The sequence below is a fragment of the Condylura cristata genome, unplaced genomic scaffold, assembly GCF_000260355.1.
Source record: "Condylura cristata isolate star-nosed mole 26May11 unplaced genomic scaffold, ConCri1.0 scaffold00037, whole genome shotgun sequence".
Lineage (NCBI taxonomy): Eukaryota > Metazoa > Chordata > Mammalia > Eulipotyphla > Talpidae > Condylura > Condylura cristata.
In genome coordinates this window covers 6,425,022-6,448,170 of record NW_004567138.1, presented here as the reverse complement: position 1 = coordinate 6,448,170, position 23,149 = coordinate 6,425,022, and the positions used below count along the sequence as shown (strand labels likewise).

The 23,149-nt window shown below is 37.1% G+C and overlaps 1 protein-coding gene across 2 annotated transcripts in view; it reads right to left on the bottom strand.

Annotated features, from left to right (window-relative positions):
- CDKAL1 (CDK5 regulatory subunit associated protein 1-like 1) overlaps nt 1-23,149 on the bottom strand; it is a 604,990-nt gene that overhangs the window by 398,117 nt on the left and 183,724 nt on the right. For both annotated transcript variants that reach the window (XM_004693314.2, XM_012732965.1), the window contains one exon: nt 20,417-20,465. In XM_004693314.2, the coding sequence (XP_004693371.1) occupies nt 20,417-20,465 (49 nt within the window). The remainder of the gene's footprint in view (nt 1-20,416; nt 20,466-23,149) is intronic.

The window sequence follows — 23,149 nt, the reverse complement described above, 5'->3', positions numbered from 1 at the left end:
AAAAAAAAAAAGTTGATTAACAAATTCATTAAGTTGAGGATCTACTTTGCTTCACCTGTGAAAGATACTTTTCCTATATGTAGAATTTTTAGTTCACAGTTTTTTCTTTGAACTATTTTTTTTTTCTTTGACTATTTCATGGCCTTTGACCGTTAATGCTTCCTATTACTCACCTTACTGTTACTCCCCTGTTGAAAGAAAAGTCATTTCTGGGCTCTCTCTGGTGTCACAATAGGTTAAAGCACAGCATGATGCAGCTCTCCGCAGCCACTGCAGCACAAGTTCATTCCCTGACCAGGGAGCTGACCCACATGGCATGGCAGACCTCTCCTGACCAGCCCGCTGCTCCCCTCAGCAGTGTATTTCAGTAGATCTACCTTTTCTTCTCCCCACTCTGTCTCTGGTGAATCCTCTCACCGCCCCTGCACCTCTGGCCTATATCCCATTTCTGTAAGTATAAATAAATAAATCTTAAAAAGTCATTTCCTTGTTACTCTTTCAAGATTTCCTCACAGTCTTTCAATAGTTTGACCAGTGCAACAAGGTGGGGACCTCTGAGACTTCCCTACATGAAACACATTTAGCTTGTGGATCAACAAAGTATTATTTTTCTTCAAGTTTGGGATGTTTTCCTCCACCACTGTTTTAAAACTGAGGTGAATTATTGTTTGTATTTTTTCTGTCTCCTCTCCTTCTAGGACTCCCATGATAAACACGGTGGATTGCGTGGATTGCGAGATGTTGTCTGAAAAGATGTTGAGGCTCTTGTTTTCTTCTGTTGCTTGGGTTGGGTGCCTTCTGGCATATATTCAAATTTACTAACTTTTTTTCTGCTATCACAAGTCTGCAACTGAAGTCTTCCAATGAATACTTTATATCAACTACTGAATATTTAACTGTAGCTTTCTTGTTGTTTTTTTTTTAATGTTTTTGTGATTCTATATATAAACCCCTTTCCCAAATAATTTTTAACATGGTTCTGTTACTACATGAAAGTATTATTCTGCTAAATCCAACAGTTCTGGTCACACAGAGAAAATATGTACTGACACTTTTTGTTTCTTAAATATATTTACACTTTGTTTCATTTATCACACTTTTTTTTAATACTAGATTATTAGGTAATATATTGTAGCAACCCTCAGTTGAGATTTTTAACCCAAAAGTTGATTTGTTTTGTGATTTTCCTACTGGAGCCTCCATGTACATTCTTTTTGATGCACATCTTAATAGATTCAGTGTAAATGTATTAAAGCCTCTCTCCATAAAGAAAGATCACTGACGCACTCCCTTCTTTCAGTATTTTCCCCCAATAACGACTTCCCAGGGGTCATCTCTGTAGCTACATAGCTGTATGTTTAGTCAAAGACTGGTCACACACTTCTTTGCCCAAACACCTTGAGCCATTGAGATTCCTCCTAGTAGCTCATCTATGTATTAGCCCATGAGAGCATTTAAAGTTAACATGATTTTTTAGTTCCTCCACTGTAATTTCTGCTTTTCTAGATCTTCCCCTGTCTCCTTTAGATGTGCACACAGGACCCAGAAGACAGATAAGCATGGGTGATGGGGGTCAACTCCAACCCCTGCTGCACTTGAGTGCAAACTTCTGTCAACTTCGTCTGAGAAGACTTATCAGGCCACCTAGCATTTCCCAGATGTTCCTGATATATCTGTGACTATGCCTCACTGCTTTCAGCAACATCACGGTCTCTACCAAGCCATTTGCCAAAAAAATCTCCACTTTAACTCAGCAAACTCCACAGCAACTGAACCATCCTAGAGTAGCAGTGAAGCGACAAGTCCTCACAGCCTGCTCCACTTTGCTTGAAAAACCTTGCCGCAGAACTGGAGAAGGGAAATGGCAGCTCAAACACCACAGGCCCATACTGTTTATCACCCACAATTCAGTTATCATATATAAACACAGCTTAGTTTGCTGAATACTTTAGTTTACAGAATGCTGCAATAGTTTTGATTTTGACCACTTGTTCAACTTTATTATTACTTGTAAGAGACTTTTTTCCACCTCACATAATCACTCCAGAAGTAAATCAAGCTTTGCTTTTTTTAGTAACTGATTAGTTTTTATATTGGTGTTACTTTTATTCAGATAATGTTTACAACATTGTAAAAATTGGTGGTCATAGGTTCATACCTCTTCAGTTGGATGTTATGTCATTTTTATCCTCCATAATATTCCATAGTTCTAGGGTTTGGTCTTGTTTTAGTTTTTCTGTTCCTTTGCCTTTTTTCTCTATATTCCATGCATGAATGGTATCATCCAGTATTTGTATTCTTCCTTCTGAGTTACTTTGTTTAGCATAAGTCCGTGGGGTCCCATCCATGTTGTCACAAGCAGCAAGCATTCATCATTTGCTGAGTGGATTCTATGGTAACACAGACCCTCATAGTGTACTTCTCTTCCTTAGGCACTTAGATTATACCCATAATCTAGCTACTGAAATAGTGCTACAATACACAAAAAGGTGTATCTCTGTTTGAATTAATATGAGTACATCTTTCTGGTAGATATCTAGGTGATTAACTGGATCGTATAATAGATAAAGTTTCAGAATTTGAGAAACCTCCTCTTTTCCATAGTAACTGGACCAATCTACAGTCCCACCAACTGTAGACTACAGTTTTTCTCCACACCTTCACCAACTTTTGTTTGGGTCTTTCTGATGTGGGCCATTCTCACAAAGGTGAGATGGTATATCATTGTGTTTTTGGTTTGCACTCCCTCATGAAAAATGAGTATTTTTTTATATGCCTATTGGCCATATGCGTATCTTCTTTGGAAAATGTATTTAGCTCTTTTGCCTTTTTTTTTTTTAGCGGTTTTATTTCTGTTGAGTTGAATGAGTTCTCTGTAGATCTTGGATATTAATTTCGTATCTGACATATGATATGCAAATATTTCCTCCGACTCGAGGGTGTCTTCGTTTCTTCTGATAGTTTTTCTTTGCTGTGCAAAAACATTTAGTTGTGGGTAGTACCATTTGTTTATTTTTATCAAAGTCAATTTTTAAAGCAATTATTTAAAACAGTATCAAATACTGAAATACAGATACAAGAAGCATTTAATCATTTTTCATTTAAAAAGATATTATCGCTTAAACATCTCCTGGTTAGTTTTTCATGATCAGAAATAATAAAACTATCAATCCTGCCTGTTACCACTAATCACTTTAGTAAGAAACACTAGATACTATGTACATTCTGAAAATTCATGTCACAGAGAAATGTAACTATACTCAAGCACACACTTGGCATGCCAGACTGACTTAGTTTCAGAAGTTGAACTCTTCAATCAGAAGCCCAGTTAGTGAAAAGGTGAGCAAGATTGGCATGATAACATAATAGTTCTGAGAGACACCAGAAGTTTAATAACGACTATGCAAGGCCATGCTATTTTCATACTAGCATGAGACAAATTTCATTATATCCTGCTGAGACCTCAGTAATATGCAGCCTGTACTAATAACATCTGATCAATTATTCATCTTCAATATCTACATGCAAATAAAGGAACATATCACTGCCTGATGATATAATGAGTTATTTTCCAATCCAATGATTCATTAAAGGATAGCAGATCTAACAATAGTATAGCTCTCTTTTTTTTTTATCTGGAAGTACAAGTATACTAAAACAAACTAGGAAACAATATAAAAGTCCCATATTATATCTGTCCAAAGATTAAAGGGAGGAAATTCAGAAACAGAACTTTTTAAATGGATTAACAGAGTAAACTTGCATTTGTTATATATCATTTATTTTAAAAATCTTTTTCCAACAGAATTGCTATTCATTCCTTGGAGGTACCAATCATGGAATAAAAAAAAAAACAACAACAACAACTGTATTTACATGTGGTGTTATCAATATTATTACCATCCAACACAAAGAGAAATCTGACAGAACAAAGAATAAAACTGAAGATGTCTTAGGGAAGGCATGCTGCTGAGATGAGGAGGCGAGAATATAAGGATTAAGGAATAGAGAAGCACTTTGAGGTGGTAAAGATGTGACACATCAAAAGAAAATGATTTTGGAGCCAACTTACGCTAAAAATGAATATGCAATGCTTATAAAGGGGCCATAAAGCAAGGACCCCAGTTATACACTCCCCAACTGATGCTTTGTTTGACCCTTTCTCATTAGCCACTGATGTCTAGAAGTGTGATGGGAAAATAATGGCTACTGAATGAATACTGAATTACTTTGTGACTATTACAAATTTCATCACCTTTTATGGCTAGATAAAGAGGGAAAAAGAAATCAGGGCACAGAATTTCAGACAAAAAAAATTTTAAATGACAGTTTTCACAGCATTTAATCCCATATAATAAGAAATTAAGGAAGGAAGTATTGCTAGGAACAGATGGGAAGGATGATGCTCAGTGTGACCAGATCAACTGCTGCTAAAATGAAACCACTGACGAGGTGGTGATAAAGATGCACATGATTAAAACACAGAGATGCAATTTTAATCCAAGGATTAAAAAAAGAAGACAGCCTTCTATGTAAATGGGATATACTCAAACACTGCATTTATTAGATCTTTTCTCTTTTCCATTTTCAATGTAAATTCACATTTCATTCCCCCGAAATAATGGCTAAATGCTTCTCAGTAAGTTTATTAACCATCTTTAATAAACATCTTTCTAAGCTGCTACTTACAAGTGTCACATAAATTTCAGCTGTTAAAACAAAATTTCATTTTAAGCCTAGGGTTTTCAGCAGTTATTTATAAATCAGCTACAAAGCCCTGATTCTGTTCTGGTTTTTACCACTAAATGTTTGGATTGATTTAATTCACCAAAGAAATGTTACTATACAAGCAAAAATTACTATATATTATGAAATTTTGAGGCAAAACAAAACTACTTTTCATATAATTCTCTATTGCATGTACATTTGTAAATTTCTAATACTAAAAAATCTACAGGAGAAAAAAAGACCTGTTTTGTTAAAAAAAAAAGATGCTATACTACTTGAATCAACATTCAACACTGTTTATACATCTTCAAGAGCACACAATCTTTTCCAAATCCCACACTGCTGACTGCTTTGAGTAGTACTACAGCTAAAGGAAAACATCCCATCTGTATATACTAGAAAGGCCATCCTCTCAAGATGTCAGAAAGTCTACTGGTCATTCACTAATAGGAGAAAAAAAAAAATACCCCCAGAACATAAACATATGCACTAATTGAGCATCAGAAACAATAATTTAAACATATGCATTTATCTTTCTCTCTACAAAAACTGATATTCTATTCCTTGGTTCTCAGAAGCTGAAGTAAAATTCACAAGTTAGCTATAGAATATCATTACACATTACAGAGGCATCAATGATGTGGTAACTCAGACACTTATTGGCCCTACGCACCCCCCCCCCAACCCACTCACACACTCCTTTTTCTTTTTTTGTATAGATGCTATAAATAGCTAGACTTTCCTCCAATACTTTTATTCATCTCACTAATTTTAAAGGCCATTTATTGTTTCCATAAGAAGTGACAACCCACCGCCACCACCTGAAAAGCATCAGGCCAAGTTTCCTTAATTTCTTAACTACCTGCTCTCACTTCACACAAATTCAATTCTATTTAGAGCACATTAAGAACTCTACAATCTGGATGTATCTGCTGGACAAGTTCCGAGCTAAGTAATCCAACATGATGCTAGGGACTTTTGTACTACAAAAGTGGTACAAAATTTAAGCAAAAAGAGAAAATGTATGCAGACATCAATTCTCAATTTAGTCACATCTGTATAAAAAATATTTAAGAATGTAAGAATGTAATGCTCATTTAATGTTTTCTTACAAAATCTAATTATTACTTGATATAACAGCTTTTTTTTAAACTACTTCAAGGCAAACACAACTGAAGACCAAAGTTTCTCTCTACTTCAATAAACATCATTGCTCATATATAGGCACCTCTCTAGAAAGCAGATATTGTCTGGTATTCACCCTGAAGTGAGACCCTCCCATATACACATTTTTTTTTTTAAGAAAAAAGAAACACAAGATTTAACAAAGTTGTGTTAAATGGAAATGGACAAAGTAGCTTAGTCACTTAGGCTAAGAAAGAAAACTACATGAAATTCTGAAATCCATTCAAAAACACAATACTGCAGCCATTAAGAGTTCACAAAGCATTAAGAATCTAAATGGTAGTTAGATCAGTAGCAACTACAAAAAAAGGGATTAAAACATATGAAGAGTGGTAAAAATAAGCTGTCCAAAAAGAATCCAGTGTACATCAAAATTTACATGAAAGCAGGGCGCAACCCCGAAGCTGCACTGATGCCTGCTCCCACGACAGCAAAGATGTCTCCTCTGTGGAGAGAGTGGCTGTGGGTGAGCAACGGGCGATGTCGCAGGGCACCCTGGATGGAGGCCTGGCCTGCACCAGGCCTCAGAGTGGATCAGAGCTCACCAAGATGGCCAAGAAAGCAGTTCTTGTCTTCAATTCCAAGAAAAAAAAAATCAGTACACAAAATTGATATATAAAACCTTTTTTGTATTCCCATACAAAAACAAACTAGAAGAGAAAAATATGTCTTTAAATCCCATTTACAATCTATTTTAAAAGAATTAAATACACAGAAGTTAAATACCAGGCATAAACAACAAAGGAGATGAAAGACTTATAGAATGAAAACGACAAGACATTACTAAAAGAAAGAAAAGACACAAATATATGAAGATATTCTTTGTTCATGGATCATAAGGATTAACACTGATAAAAAGGCTATCTCACCCAAAGCAATACAGATCTCACCCAAAGCAATATACAGATTCAGGGTAATCCCAATCAAGATTCTGATGACGGCCCTCCCTGGTGGTATAGCGGGTTAAAGCACAGTACTGCAAGTGAGCCACAGCCACCGGTGTGAGTTCCATGCTCACCCCCGGAGGTGATTCACATGGTGAATCACCTCTTCTGACCTGCCTGCTGCTCCCCTCAACAGTGTACTTTGTCAATCAGCCTGTTTTGCTCCCCGCTTTGTCTCTGGTAAATCCTCTCACCATCCCTGCACTTCTGGCCTGTACCCTAGCTCTGTATGCATAAATAAATAAAATCTTTTTAAAAAATTTAATGACATTCTTCAAAGAATTATATCCCAACAAATGGTGTTAGAAAAGCAGGACAATGCAGGCAAGAGAACCAGACCACTAGCTCACACAATAAAACATAACCCATCGAGAATGGATGGAAGACTAGGATACAGAACTTAAATCATAAAGTATAAGAAAGAGAACAAAATCAAAACTTCACATACTGGAATCACTGATGTCTTCAAGGAGCAGACTAAGACTACATGGAAAACAAATTCCAAAAACAAGTGGGACTACATTAAATTAAAAAGCTTCTGCACTGTGAAAGAAACTAGCATTAAAACAAAAAGGTACTACAAAGAGCTCATTAGAAATGGGCAGATCTCAGTGGACACTTCTCCAAAGAAGAAATATATGAACAACACCCATCATCATGTCATCAAGGCAACACAAATCAAAACTACAATGACAGAGCTACCCCACATCTGTGAGGAAGGCCTGTGTCATAAAGGCACAGAACGACAAAGCTGGCAAGGGAATGGAGGAGGAGGAAGCCTCTAGATGTTGGTGGGAGTATGCACGGGTTCAGCCCCATGTGGGAGAGCAAGGAGGTGGTTCAAATTATTAAAAATAGACTATTGGCCCTCCCTGGTGGCGCAGCGGGTTAAAGCGCAGCAGCACTGAGAAGTTAAAGTCACTTCCGCATGAGTTCGATCCCCGCCTGCCCCGGAGGTGACCACATGGCGCGGCAGACCTCTCCTGACCTCTCGCTGCTCCCCTCAGCAGTGTGCTTCGTCGATCTGCCTGTTCTGCTGCCCACTCTGTCTCTGGTGAAGCCTCTCGCCACCCCTGAGCCTCTGGCCTGTACCCCAGTTCTGTATGTACAAATAAAATAAAATCTTAAAAACAAAAATGAATAGACTATATGGCCCAGTAATTTCACTCGAGTATCTATTAGAAGAACGCTAATTCAAAAGGATAATATGTACTCTTATGTTTACTACAGCATTACTTACAATAGCCAAGTATGAAGACAACTTAAGTGCCCAATGATAGAGAGTGTATACATACACAAAGGAATTCTACTCAGCTATTAAAAAGAAAAAAAAAGTAAAAATGGAATACCGCCATTTGCAACAGCATAGATGTTACTGGAGAGTAATGTACTAAGAGAAATGAGTGAGAAGGAGAAATACAAATACTGACTGTTTTCATGCATATGTAGGATATAAACAAAACAGATGAACAGTCCTAGAAACCAGCCTGGGGTTAATATGTGGAAAATAAACAAAACATAGAAACAGACAAATCTAAACAAATCCTAGAAATCTGAAGGTACAGTGGAGGTTACTACACGCAAAGGTTACAGTGAGGCACAAAGAGGAAGAGGGCCCCAACAGTTAGTACCAGGGAACCATGGATGCTTTGGAGTTTGGCTTTATGGGATACCACACATCTGAGATTATGCCTTTCAGTCAGTGTCAGGAAGCTGTACAACTGTAATTTCAAAAATAAAGTAGCACTGTCTTTACCTACACATGTTCTCAGAATGAAACAAAACATTGAAAAAGCCAACACCTTACTTGAAAGACAGCTGGGTCAGAGGAAGCTAAGATTCCACCACAGCACAATGTTCTGTACAAAAAGTTATCTGCTCGGGAATTAAGATATGAAATTCATGTGTAGCTCAGAAGTAGAAAAGATTTGCTGGAATGCAATGTTCTTTGGCAACTTTCTCTTCCATTTGCACAGTAGTGTTATTACAAGCAACACGACAACTACTTTAAGGTGATTGTATTACACAAATAATGTAGTAAAGCCTATATGGCTAAATATTTTCTTACCCTGATGGAGAGAAGTTCTGGGGGTGGGGGAGAATTATCATTGAATGTTATTTTAATTATATTGTTTGCAAGTGAATGTAATTTTTAGGATGGTGAGAGATTTGTGGGTCACCAACTTTTTTTTTTTTTTTTAAGATTTATTTATTTGTGCATACAGAACTGGGATACAGGCCAAAGACTCAGGGGTGGTGAAAGACTTCACCAGAGACAGAGTGAGGAGCAGAATAGGCAGATCGACGAAGTATACTGCTGAAAGGAGCAGTGGGCGGGTGAGGAGAGGTCTGCTGCGCCATGTGGTCACCTCTGGGGCAGGCGGGAATCGAACTCATGCGGAAGTGGCTTTAGCTTCTCAGTGCTGTGCTTTAACCCGCTGCACCACCAGGGAGGGCCACACCAACTTATTTTTTGTAATATAAATCAAGTGCTCATCAAATCACTTCAAAGTCCCTCCCTCATCAGTAAGTCTTTATCAGCACAAATTATTAAATGTGCTCAGACTGTCTTGCTACAATAGGCTCTTCTAAATTTGAAACTTGTCAAAAGAGTTCCAAAGTTATAATATTTACATCAGTAGTTATGTATACTTCCGCTTCAATACGTAAAGTATCCACTGCAGCAATACAGGACTTAATCATTGCTCATATTCAAATTCCCAAAATTACTAGATCAGTGAACAAAAGCAGAGAAAAGAGAACTAACAAGATATGGCATTTAAGCTGCTAGAAAATAGCAGTCAAATATAAAACATAGTACTTAGTAAATCACATTGAACTTAAAAACTGAAGCTCAAATTTCCGCTTTCAATCATGAGAGAGAATTTCTTGAAAACTCCTGCTATTACTGAACTCAAGCCATAAAATGTGTGACAGAGTAGAAATGGGAAGCAGAGCGAGTTAGAAAGTTGTCCATTCCATGGGTCTTTAAAAAGAGCCTGTTTATCTCTGTTGTGTTTCATTCATCTCCAATCATGCACAGTGATGGGAACAACACTTGAGCTGCAGCAGGATAAAGAAAATCTAGAGGTAAGGTTAGGGAAGGGGACATCTGGGATTTTGTGCTTGGTTGCAAGTATACTCTTAGTCCTTAGCCCTTGTGACAGGTATCCTCACTGCCCTTCTATAAAAAAGATGAAAATTAGTTTAAAAACAAAAATATATGGGGGTACAAAACTGAATCGTTTCACAATATTATATGTACTTTAACATAAAATGCAAAATGTTTTATTATCATTCAAGGACAATAAAGATTCCCCAAAAATCCCTGGGGGTTGGGGGGAGAGGGATCTGTTCTGTCCTGAGCCACCACACACTGTATAAAGGACTTAAGGTGATAGGGAAAACAGTCTTGTAAGCAAATTTATTGGTAGGACATATTATAGACCTCTGATTGGTGTTTCTAGAAATAGGGATATTATCAAAGAATGGTCAACTTTCCTAGCAAATACCAGGAAAGTCTTCAAGGGAGAAGAGACATTCCAGAGTTGGTGCTGAGAAACAGGATACAATTTATATTCAATCATGTATTTGAACACAAAGCTACTAACACAGCAACAAGTATAGTCCTTTGCTTTTCTTCCTGCCTGTTTTCATTTTCCACTTCTTCAAACCAATCTAGTTAAGAGCCCATCGCTAAGAAAAGATTTCACTGGGAAGATTTATTAAGACTTGGCATGAAGGAGCACCACACTGAAAAAAACACCACTGTCAAAAATGAAAATACTTCTAAATATAGCTTAGGAAGTAGAAGTCACGTGGGCTTCAGATACATTCTTCGCTTCTGAGTGCAACCTACATCAAAATCCTTCTGGGTATAGCTGGTTTAAATACAAAACTAGGATGTAGAAGACAGGCCATATGCTTAAAATTGTGGACAGATTTTCTTGACCAAGTCATATGACAGCAATAATTGTACAAAGTATGTTTCCCATTACAACCTTCAAAAATTAGCCATAAAAAACACAACCATGCTAATTTTTTCAGTAGATGTTCTTCACCAGCTTCTCATTGGCTAGATGAATGTCTTATTCATTTCTTATGGTTACAGAATACTTTTACCCACTCAGTTGCAGCAAAATAATCATCTCTGTAGCAAAGCAAAACTAAGATATTTTATTTGGAATTTTAAAAATATCTTTATTAACTCCTTATAAAAATGATAATCATATTGAAACAAAATAAAATGGCAAGCAAAACAGAGGGAGGAGAGGAAAAAAGAGAGAGAGAGATCAAAGAGGAAAAAGAAATATAAAAGAGCAAAATGTGCAAGTGGGGATATGAAAGGGAACTAAAAAGTGGTGAGGAGTAACCTCAAACACCAGGCAGGAAGGAAGAAGGGAAATAAAAGTAAATGGGTTTCACATTCTCACTTCCCTCCATCAAAGGTGAGTAACTCAACAGAATGTGAAGAAAATGGGATTAAAGAACTAGGTTTTAAATTATAAGAGACTGTTGTTTAGCTGTATCATCAGTTAATGCCAAAGGTGCTGTGGAGCACAAAAGAATGTATTAAATATTTGAAAACAGTATGTAACAAAGAGCTAGACTGAAGTTAATTATAGCTGTACCTTAATAATGCCATAGTAATCCAAGCAAGACCTAAAGTGCTTAATAATCTTACTCAAAAGAAAGGTGGCAATAAGATTTCCAATATTTTCCAAAATTTTAAGTTAAAGAGAGGTAGCATTTATTTTTTAAACTCTGGAGAGCTACACAAAGTCACAGGCAATTGCATTAGCAGACCATAGTTATGAGGCTACAGCAGAGGAGGGGCAGGGTGAACAGACAAAGCAGGAGAGGGAAGAGCATGATCACCCTGCACTGATGGGTCACAGGGACGATGGTGGTGGGGAAACTGTGGGGACCACACCTGAGGGGAGAAATCAAAGACTGCCCAAAAATTAACACAGACATATGAAAGTAAGATTAAAATGATAATAATAATTGCATTGATAATGTAAATGAAGTTTATAAATGACTTTTAAGTGTATAAATGAAAGTGAATTCAAATTCTTGGAAAGCATCAAAACAAGGGAAAAGAAAGCTGGTATAAGCAGAGTGCCGGAGACTGCACAAGATTCTGGAAAAGTCTAAGCATACAGGTCTAGAGACCTAAGGTAAACAACTACAGCCTTTCCCCCCAGGACACCTGGGAGGTCTGCTCCTTACCCAATGTAACAGTAGCTCACAATAGCCATGACTCCATGGGAGAAGTCACACAGAAGAATTTCCAACTTCCACCCTGCTCAAATTCTGATAAATTGCCCCACAGTGGCCCCTCTCTGGTAAGGGATCCCTCTCTGCCACCATTCTCCTCCCAACAAACACACTTGAGGCCACTGCTACAGATATTCTCACTTTATCTTATATGTACTCAAGTTATTTTTTCTCTCCAATGATTCCAATCCCCAAGACTAAAATTTTTTTCTCAAAAGTCCTGAAAACAAACATGCCCCAAAACAAATGAAAGTTGCTTCAAAGAAATACAAAACTCTTAAGGAACTCTAGAATGTTCGATGCAAGTATCACTACCTGGGGTGGTATCACAACCACCTGGAGCACAGACAAAGGAGGCAAAGAACTGTGCTTTCTTCAAACCTCTCTTCCCTAGACAATGAAGAGATTTACACAAGAAAAACTAAGGTATGTCTAAATCTTTAACCTCATTTTCCAAGAAGGAAGGTATGGGGGGAAAGAAAGTTAATTCTGGCATGTTGAGATTAGGAATCAAGAAAAAGCAAGTCATAGTCTAGTAACTTTTGCTAGAGATCACCATCCAAAATGTCAACATCTCATTCTAATGACAGAGGATATACCCTATCATAATTTGTAACTCAGGAAACTACCAATCAGTGAGTCTGTCTGGGTAATTAAACAAGACACTGTTAGCTGTAGAGCCAAGTATTACAACACCGTTCTTCATATCCTCAGGCCTGGATTCTTACCCTTCACAGCAGCAGACTTCAAGATAGCTTAAAAAATCTGTGCACTTGAATTTTCACGGTAACAATAAGATCTAATGTATAAGCACCCATCTTTTTTTTTTTTTTTAAAGATTTATTTATTTGTGCATACAGAACTGGGGTACAGGCCAGAGGCTCGGGGGCGGCGAGAGGACCCAGCAGAGACAGAGTGGGGGACAGAACAGGCAGATAGACGAAGTACACTGCTGAGGGGAGCAGCGGGCGGGCCAGGAGAGGTCTGCCACGCCATGTGGTCACCTCCGGGGCAGGCTGGAATCGAACTCATGCGGAAGTGGCTTTAGATTCTCAGTGCTGTGCTTTAACCCGCTGTGCCACCAGGGAGGGCCGCACCCATCTTTTATAAGAACATTTCAGTTGTTATTTCTTTATTACCCAACAAACTGTATGCTTCATTATAAAATGGCAGTACCAATAAACTTCTACTTAAAAGTCCACACGCTTATCTTAACTAAAGCTTCTGCAAATGAGTTTCTACCCTCAAAGAAGTAAATAAATGCCTTTCTATTATATTATCTCAGACTCCGAAGTAAGGCTGTATGTGGGCTATAAGCTTAGTAGGGTGTTATTATGAACTTTAAAAATAAAAATGTATGGCTTCAAACATTTTCCTTTTTTTTTGAAGATTTATTTATGTATGCATACAGAACTGAGACACAGGTCAAAGGTGCAGGAGCGGTGAGAGGATTCACCAGAGACAGAGTGGGGAGCAGAACAGATGGACGAAGTACACTGCTGAGGGGAGCAGTAGACAGGACAGAAGACGTCTGTTGCACCATATGGGTCACCTCCAGGGCGGGGATCGAACTTGCACTGAAGTGGCTTTGGCTAGCTTGCAGTGCTGCACCCTAACCCTTTGCACCACCAGGGAGGGCCCTCCAAACATTTCAAAAAAACAGTAAGAATGAGCATTTTCTCTGCACCAATTACTAACAGTATTAGTTTCCTAAAGAAAGGTCAATGACCTAACCTAATAAAAAATATCCTTCAACTATCTACTTAAGTAATAGTTTCAAATTGTCACACAAATTTTTTAAGAAAATCTGATTTAAATTTCCTGTGGCGGGGGAGGTTGGTTGGAGCACAATGGACTGGATGCTTGGGTGGCGGGAAAGCTAACATGACCCCACCTGAGGGGAGAAATACTGCTGTCAAAACTTTAGCAAGAATGCCAGAAAATGGTACCTGAGTAAAAAAACACGTAATTATTTAAACTTTTTGTCCACTCATACCATCAAGTTATTCTATTGACAGTTTGACTTGATATATGATATGTGATTTCACCAAAATGTTTTTAAGTAAAAGAATACATGTAATCTTAAGTTCATGTGCATTTTATTTTGCTATTTAAGTTTTAGATATTATGCTTTTAATATAGCCTGTTTCTACTTTATGTTTCTATTTTTAGAGAACACAGCTTTCAAAAGTTAAAGAATTACCAATTGACTCTTAAAATCAATCAACACAAAGCAGGAAGAACAAACTGCTTGATCCTGTTACTGAAAAATAAAATGAGATGCTAACATTTTCTTGAGGTTTATAGGTCCAACTTTACTGAACAAAAATTGATTCTTCAAATGAAGATTAAATCCTCTCCAGATAAATAACAAATCACATATGATATGTGATGCTGCATAAGAAGAGCATCACATATCAATTCATAATTAATAATAAAATATGACAGGAAAAATTCCCTAAGTTACAGAAGTTTCTTCACAAAGTGAGTAGATATCAAAAATACATATGAAGTGGAAGCTATTTTTTGAAGTAACTCCTATTAGAGTAAAAAGGAATTAGAAACTTTGAACTCAAAAAATGTATAATCTGTGAATACTCAATACATGAAATGATTAGTATACAGACTAAAAAATCGGGATGTTCAAATAGAAATTAACAGTTCTTATTAAAGTTAAGACTATAATACATTTTTAAGAATTCAACAATCCTACTGTTTTACTCTCCTGTTATCTACTAAGGCACTTTCAACACTCACAACAAAGTCACCTATCCTTGTCGGTATTTAAATGAGTGAATGAGGAATGTTGGGGAAGGGGTTGGGGGGAGAGAAGAAAAGGGGGTGACTACTTTACTGGACACATCTGGGACCACTATCAGAAGCCTGTGAGGTTCAAGTAATTTCCTTTCCTTCTTTTGAGCAACTGAATCCAGTCAGCCATTGTAACACTGTGTTATGTGAAAGCTACAGTAAGATGATCAACCTAACAAACCGATTATGACTATGTACCTTTCCTAGCCCCATTCTGTAGTGAAGAAATCTAAAGTTAATGAAATAACTTAAATCTTCCTATAAAGAAATCTTGTTAACACTAAAGTGGTTTAAAACCATACGAAAATGCATATTTGAATCAAAAAGGAAATGGAAGTGATGGACACACGACAGCAGTGTAATAAAATTTAAGAAACCATGCATATGTAAAACAATTCTGACAAAACCACCTGCAGGACACATTTAAGTATGATCTCTAGTTTCAAATGCTTTAAAGACTGGAAATTGTTAGAAGTACTCAAGTAAAATTAAAAGTTTATCTATTTAAAAAGAAAAAAAAATCAGTAAACACGATCTACATTGCTTAAAGAGGAGACTACTGCATCTTTTGTAACATATAAGTAACAATGCTTCTTGTTCACTGTAACTAGAAATAGGACTGATAATTTAGCTAACAAATTTCTGAAGTCACAGAAATGCAGACAAGATATGATGTGGCAGTTTCTCTAATTGCCTTTTCCAGGGAGTACTCCAAACGGTGATACAGAATAAAGTAACAAAAATCAACTGCAATTTCAGTGGGAGAACTTCGGTGCTTGGGACCATGTAGAAATGTGCCTGCTCTTATTTCTAAAAGCACTATGGATTGAAAAATACTATCCAAGAAAGAGAAAGAAAATCAAAAGTTCACTCTAGAAACTATGTAGAAGTACTGAGGACAAGTAAGTAAAGCTGGTATCATTTTCTTAAATTGGAGGAACCAAAGAAGGGAAGAGAAAGAAGAAAGGAAATAAATAACCTGACATACTCAGGATGGCAAAATGCAATAATTATCAAGATATTAAAATAATCACATTTTAAGGTGGCACATAATGTAAGCAAGCTCACAGGAAAATACTAAATAAATGTAAATTCCTGGTTTCCTAAGCTATCGGAAGACAGAAATTATTGCCAATTTAATTGTACCAGTGAGACTGGGATGTATTCCCTGTCTTTAAAATCAAGGCACAGCCTGTCCCGTTACATTCGAACTTTAACAACTGCATAGTGATTACATGTAAAGGATGCATGAATCTATCTTTTCAAAACATACTTTGAAAAGCAGTAAGATTATTTTATCGAAAAATAATTACTGACAAAGCAAATGTGCTCCACTGCCGACCTCACTTCACTTATTCATTATGTTTGAAAAACATCAAGTAAATCTCCGCTGGACTTTGTAAGGCAGATAGTCATTAACACTGATAAAACCGCACTTGATATAGTTCTGCCTTCCAGTCTCAATTTACTAAGAGTTTATGCCCTGAATTAGTATCAAATGCAAAGTACAAAATCTGACAGAGTGAAGATTAATAGCAATGTGTTAAGTCAGAAAGAGCTGTTTGGTAAAGTACCCTGGGAATTTAGGTCAGCCTAATCCAAGATCACATCAATTACTGAAAAGTTAGGGGAAACAGAAAATCAATCAAACGTGGATTGTACCATACTGGGAAAGTCTTGAGTTAACATCACTGGAGGCATTTGGAATTAGACTAAATGAAATGCCAGCAAACATATTAATAACAATAGAGGCCTCTTTTACTAGAGGTTGACAAGGGAAGAAATATGACTTAATAGTTAAAACATTCTTAATTTCAATAAGCAGTGTTTATTTGCAATCATTTGTCTTAAATTGTTCAGCTAAACTCTCTTTTACAAAAACAAGCACTTAAAAGGACTTCTGTTTTCTTGTTTACAAGACTTCACATCAGAAGAAACGCAGATTTCTCTTAAAAAAAGTTTTAATGACCAGTGAACACACAGTAAGGAACAAGAGTACTTGTAAAAGAAATTAACTTAAATGCACAAAACATTATATTTAGCTCCTAAAAGCATCCTAATCCATAAAAGAACATCCTTATTTCACTATAATATTGTCTCTTTGAAAGCAAATGCTACAGATAGAATTTTCAGATCACAATAGATATGTCGAGGATTCATTCATAACAGCTTGAAATGTTCCGTTTTGTTCCAGCCAAGACAAGCCCAACTGGAATACATTTTGTATGGTTTTCTGTTTATTATAATAGATTTAAATGTTTTCAGTATCAATGTATCTTATTAATACATTTTTAAATATCACTTGGTAGAGCACAAGAAACAATGAGAAAAATGCAAATGGATGAGGCAGAAGCTGCATATCCAAACCCCTTTCAGGAAAGAGATGAACAGAGCCCATCAAGAGTCAAATGTGGAAACAAGACAGTGATGGCAAAATCTTGTCAGGCTGTATTCCATCTGGCCCTTCTGGGCAGAGCCTGGCTTCTTCACAGAGCATTTATCAATCAGGGTCCCAGCAAAGCAGATGGCACTCTGCATAATTGAAGAGATTTTAATAAAGAGACTATTTACTAAAAGTTTGGCAAGAAAGAAAACCAACAAGGGGCTATGCAATATTCGAAGGCTAGCAACCATGGGGTGATGGCCCCCCCCAGGCCTGAGAATACCCCAAAAGGGGGGAAGAGAAACCTGGAGTACCAGATGAACAGGAGCTGTGGTCTTCAAATGGGCAAAAGCAACCCATCCAGGATGAGCAGGGAAGGAGGGCAAGAAAGGGACAAATAATCCTATTTTATGTTTTAGTCAGTCCTCCAATCACCAATTGGCTGAGTCAAATTAGACACAAGATAGCAAAACTCCTACTAATATAACTGTACAGGTGACCCTCAAGAACTCACATCAGGATGTGGAAAGGTAGAAAATGAATCAAACCAAACTTAGCCACTTCTGTGCCTGGCCTTAAATGAAGTTGTAGCAAAACTGCCTGTAACATATAAGACAACATCAAACAACACAGCTGGCTGGAGCAACAGATATATGTATAGAACAAATGGATGGAAAAATAGTAGAATGGGTAGAAGACAAATCTGATTACACCAAGCCAGTCCCAAATTAATTAGGTGGTAACAGGCAACCACTGTATAGATGTATAGATAAATCTATACATCTATAAATAGCAAATTTCAGGGTAATGGTAGCAGTGTAGCAGTCAGACTGAAAACAGTCACTAGTAGCAGAGTTCAGTTAGATTACTGCAGCAGGATAGGTATAAGGAATTAGAACGAAATGAACATTAGCATTAATTGACCCCCTAGTATGCCCTGGGTATCTCAAAATTCTTATCCACTCTATTTTCTACCTTTTAAATTGAGAAAACCAAGCCTCTGAAAAGTAAACGAAAGCCATACAGTCAGTGGCTAACTACCACAACAGTCACATCTACAAGTTAGTTATCTACAAACTAACAGCGCCTACCAAAATTATTTGTACACCTCTAAAATTTTAGTAAGACTGAACTCATCGGGCTTCTCTCACACTCAAGTGAGATTTGACATAAACATCCCTATCAACTTCATCTTGTACTCATCTACTGCAGACTCTCACAATTAAATTAAATAGACTTCAGCCTCGTCAAGGAATTCACTGAAGATAAGACTTTTCAGTGGGAAAAGTTCTAGTCAGCCTAGAGGTGAAGGGACTTCTGTGATAATGTGAACTAAGAAACATGTATTTGGTTGTCAGCCCGAGTTCCAAGTATCGAGCTCCTAAAACGCTTACAATTTGTTGAATGATGGGGAGAGAGGAGCAGCTTGCGTTCTTCACAATAAGCCCCTTTCAACCACACCAAAATGTGTGTTAATGAAATAAGTGCTGGCTGCCAGAGGAAACAAATGTGATTAGAGGGTTGGAACTTCCAGCCTCATTCCACATCCTCCAAGAGGAGATGGATGGGTAAGGGGTTGGGCATTACAGCCTATCACTAACAGTCAATGATTTAATCAAGTGTACTACGTAATGAGGTCTCCATAAAAACCCTAAAATGGTAAGAGATGGAATTTCCAGCTAGATGGATGCTTCCAGGTGCTGGAAAGATGGTGTACTGGGAGGGTGTAGAGCTTCATGTACTTGTCTGCATATTTTGTTCTATGCATTTCTTCCACTTGGACACTTCTGAGCTGCAGCCTTTAAAAAGCAATCAGTATTAAGAAGTTAAAGGCTTTTCCTGACCTTCATGAGACAGGCTAGCAAATTATCAAACTCAAGGAGTGGAGGTCACAGCAACACAATTTATGGGTAGTCCATAGCAAGCCCAAGCTGCATTCTAGACTTGTGATTGGCTTCTGATGTGGCGGGCAGTCTTGTGGGTGTAAGCCTTTAACGAATGAGCGCTGCAGCAACTCTGGATAGTTGCAGACCTGCTTAATGTGGAAGACCTACACATTTGGTGTCAGAAGTGAACTCAACTGATGGCTTGTTGGGGAAGCGGGTTGGCATAAAGAACTGATATGCAACCCAGGGGGAGAAGGGGTAAGAGAATTCACCAGAGACATAACAGGTAGATTGACTGAAATACACAGCTAAGGAGAGCAGCAGGCAAGACAGGAGAGGTCTGCTGTGTCATGTGTGGGTCAGCTCCCTGGCCGGGGATCAAACACAGGCTGTACTGGCGACAGTGCCAGGACTTCACCCCTGGGCCATTAAGACCCGGAAAGATTCAAAATTAATGAATAACAGCATATATAAAGAGTAGACATAAGCTAGCAGGAAAACTATGGGTTTAAAAGATCTTAATTTATCAGAAGGAGTCTATTTAAGCTTGTTCCTTCCTTGAAAAAAGCAAAAAACTCAAATTTCTGATAACAAAATGATTAGTTTTTAGTGAGATCCTCAATTCATTTCTCTTAATATTTCAATATAATATGACTTTAAATTTTTTTAATTAAACCACAAGGAAGTTTTTTTTATGAATGACTTCATAAAAAGAATCTGTTTCAAATGATAATGGCTCATGAAACAAGCAAAACATAGTTCTATTTTCTCATGTGACTGTAAGAATCATACCTTGAAAAGGTATCAAAACTGAGTACTAGTCTTTGAACAGTACTTTTTGAAAAGAAAAATTTCAGCGAATTACATCTTACAAAATATACATGTTAATTATACTTTCACAAAATTGCAAAAATTCTAAAGTCACTCCTTTTTTGCAAACTATCTTCTTGATGATATGAGATTCAAATTATATCTATTTTACACACACACACACAAAAATAAGACTTAAAGAAAAATGTGATTTAATTCATTTACAAGCCAAATATATGCCTACTATAGGGGAGTGACCAGTGGATGAAGGAATTTTATGATTTAGATCTGAAACAGTAAATACCATAAAGATTATTAATAAATGTTAACTGCTATTTTGAACAAAGTTCAAGCAGTATGTGTCTGTTTATCTCACTTTCAACAATTACCTTTAATTGTTTCTTCTACAACTTCTACCACACGATCTATCTGTTGAACCTAAAAAGAAAACAAACTGTTAAACAAGCAATTTACACATAGAAGAAAACACTAATTTGTGTGTATCCTTCTGCTTGAATCAGTGCTATACATTTCTAAGCACATGAATGCAGGTTTTAATGAATGCACTTGGAAATATTATTTTTAAATGTGTATTAATAATTCATATTACAATAAGGTATGTATGAAATGATCACCCTCCCATTCTCCAGTAATTATTACAGAAATCATACTGCATTTAAATAAATGAATCGCCTGGAATTCTGCTGTGATAGCCTATCAAAATGAATTCAACATGTTCTGAGCTAGAACTGGAATGTAATTAAAACATGTTCCTTCACAGCTTCAAGAAAAATGAATAAAAAATAAAAACTGAACCAAAAAGCCATGCTGGTATTCAGGAGATCTATCCTAAGTCCTATGCTTTATTATTTTAACATTAAAACATCTTTTAATGAATTTCTACCATGAGGTGGGTGCTATGATCAGGTTTATGGAATAAAAAGTCATATAATATCAGCTCCTGCCTTCACCACCAGTGACTAAGGAAGATTTCCCTGGGTGCACAGGAACACAGAAGGTAGGTTATAAAATCAGGCTGAGAGATCCAGGAACACTTTCTCAGGAACCAAAGGATAATCATGAGGGATAAAGAGGATTTAAGCCAGGAAGAAGTCCACTGAGGAGTGTGAGTGAGGAGTAGCAAGAATTTAGAAGAAAAATGAAAAAAGCAAAGATTGTAATCTAGGACGCAACAGAAAGTCAGTATTACTTCTACTTTAAAAATCTTCAAATAATCATTGTTATTACAGAAGAAAGATGTCCACTAAAAAAATTCAAACAAAATGGAAATACAAACGGGACATAAAGTAAGCCATAATATCCCATAACTTTCCACATCTACTCTTCAAATGAAATCTCTCATTAACAATTTGATGAGTAGACGTGGAGTTATTTTCTAGTAGTATATACCAAGGGGGAAGGGGGAGGGAAGTATCAAAGCAGAAGAGGGGAGACCACAAGGGGCTGTGGGATGGGTCACAGGTGCTGTGGTGGGAGGAGATTTAGGGAAACTACACCAGAGGGGAAAAATCAAACACAGTGCTAAACATTTGTACATCATTGCGTTCGGTAGTTTTTTCCTTTATTCCTTAAAATTATTAGAAAGGTAGATAAAATATCTTCACCTCTGGTTATTTTTCCTGCACATCATCACTGCATACAGGTCTACATCATTTACTTTACTAGCTCTAAACTTGTCTCATGTACTGATAGATCACAATACAGTCATCTAGTCCTCTATCTGGTGCCATGGTCATTTTATTTCATTATCATACAACAATCCTACCATGACCTCAACTGAGACACCGACATTTATAAAACACACTGACAAATCTCTTTAAAATATTCCTTTGGCTCAGTGAGAACACAGTCGTCCATCTGGACCTTTGATCACTCAGCCAGCATGATGGTAGTAAGAGCAGTAAGGGTTGAGAAATGACCAAAGGTAAAGTAAATCTCAAAGAATGTTGCAACTTTAGCCCCAAACCAGCCCATATAATTGGAGCTACATCCACACGGAACTGCTGCACTATTAGGCCCTGGTTTTCTTTAGAGTCCATGTGACTTCTGTCTCAAATGTGATCAAAGCCAGAAGCAAAGTTCAAAGAGGAGGAAATAGACAAAGGTGTCAACTACAGTAACAAGTAACACAAAGACTAAAATGGGTATGCCTGAGTCAACAATAAGGGGAGTCAACAAACCCAAGAGCAGCAGGGATTTCAAGAAGCAGTGAATCAAAAGAAAATGGAAAGTATTAGTAAGGCTATCTCACAAAAGTTGCATATAAGGGAAAAGAGAGGAACTCTTAGGGAATTAGAATGTGTGTTCTGGTGTAGGTTCGTATAATTCACTCTTAGTACATTTTTTCCTTCTTCCTTTTTGAGGTTTACATGTTGAGGATAAGAGGCAGTAGAGAAAAGGGAGTTGAAGACAGAAGAAATAATTGATGAAGTTAAGTCCCTCGGGAGATGAAGAGGCTAAGATTCAAAACACAGGGAGATACACAAGCCTAGAATGACAGAGGGACCACATGATCTTCTGAAACAAGGGATTAAGTAAAGAAAGTATGCGAACAGAGAGTGCAATGAGAAAGTTTCCTACCTGTTGGCCTCTTCTCATTGAAGAAAAAAGTAAATTCATAAATGAGAAAGCATATTATTAAATAAACAAAGTGAATATATTTCAAACACCTGTTAAACCAAGTGGTGACTAGAGGCATATACAATGCTGGGCAGTAATAAGATACCAGCTGAAACTAGAAACCATAAATTTTTAATAAAGACTCAATTTATAACTGTTCTCTCTCTCGAGGACCAGCAGCTCTTGTGTAGAAGACAAACAGATGAAGTGATTGATCCAGATTTTTCTTTCTGCCATTCACTTATTTATCACTTATTGAACATATTAGATATACAAGGCTGGTTGAAAGGGCTGAGGAAACAGCCCTGATTCACAGGATGAATTTTACGAATATGGAAGAAAGGAAATTGTGCACTTTGGATAAGATGATATTTTGATTATGGGTTAGACAGGAAAAGAAGTAAAGACAGAAAAGAGATGAAGTGCCTTGAAGTGCCTGGGTCTTAGACAAAGATGAAGACAGTACAGAGAACGAGAGAAGA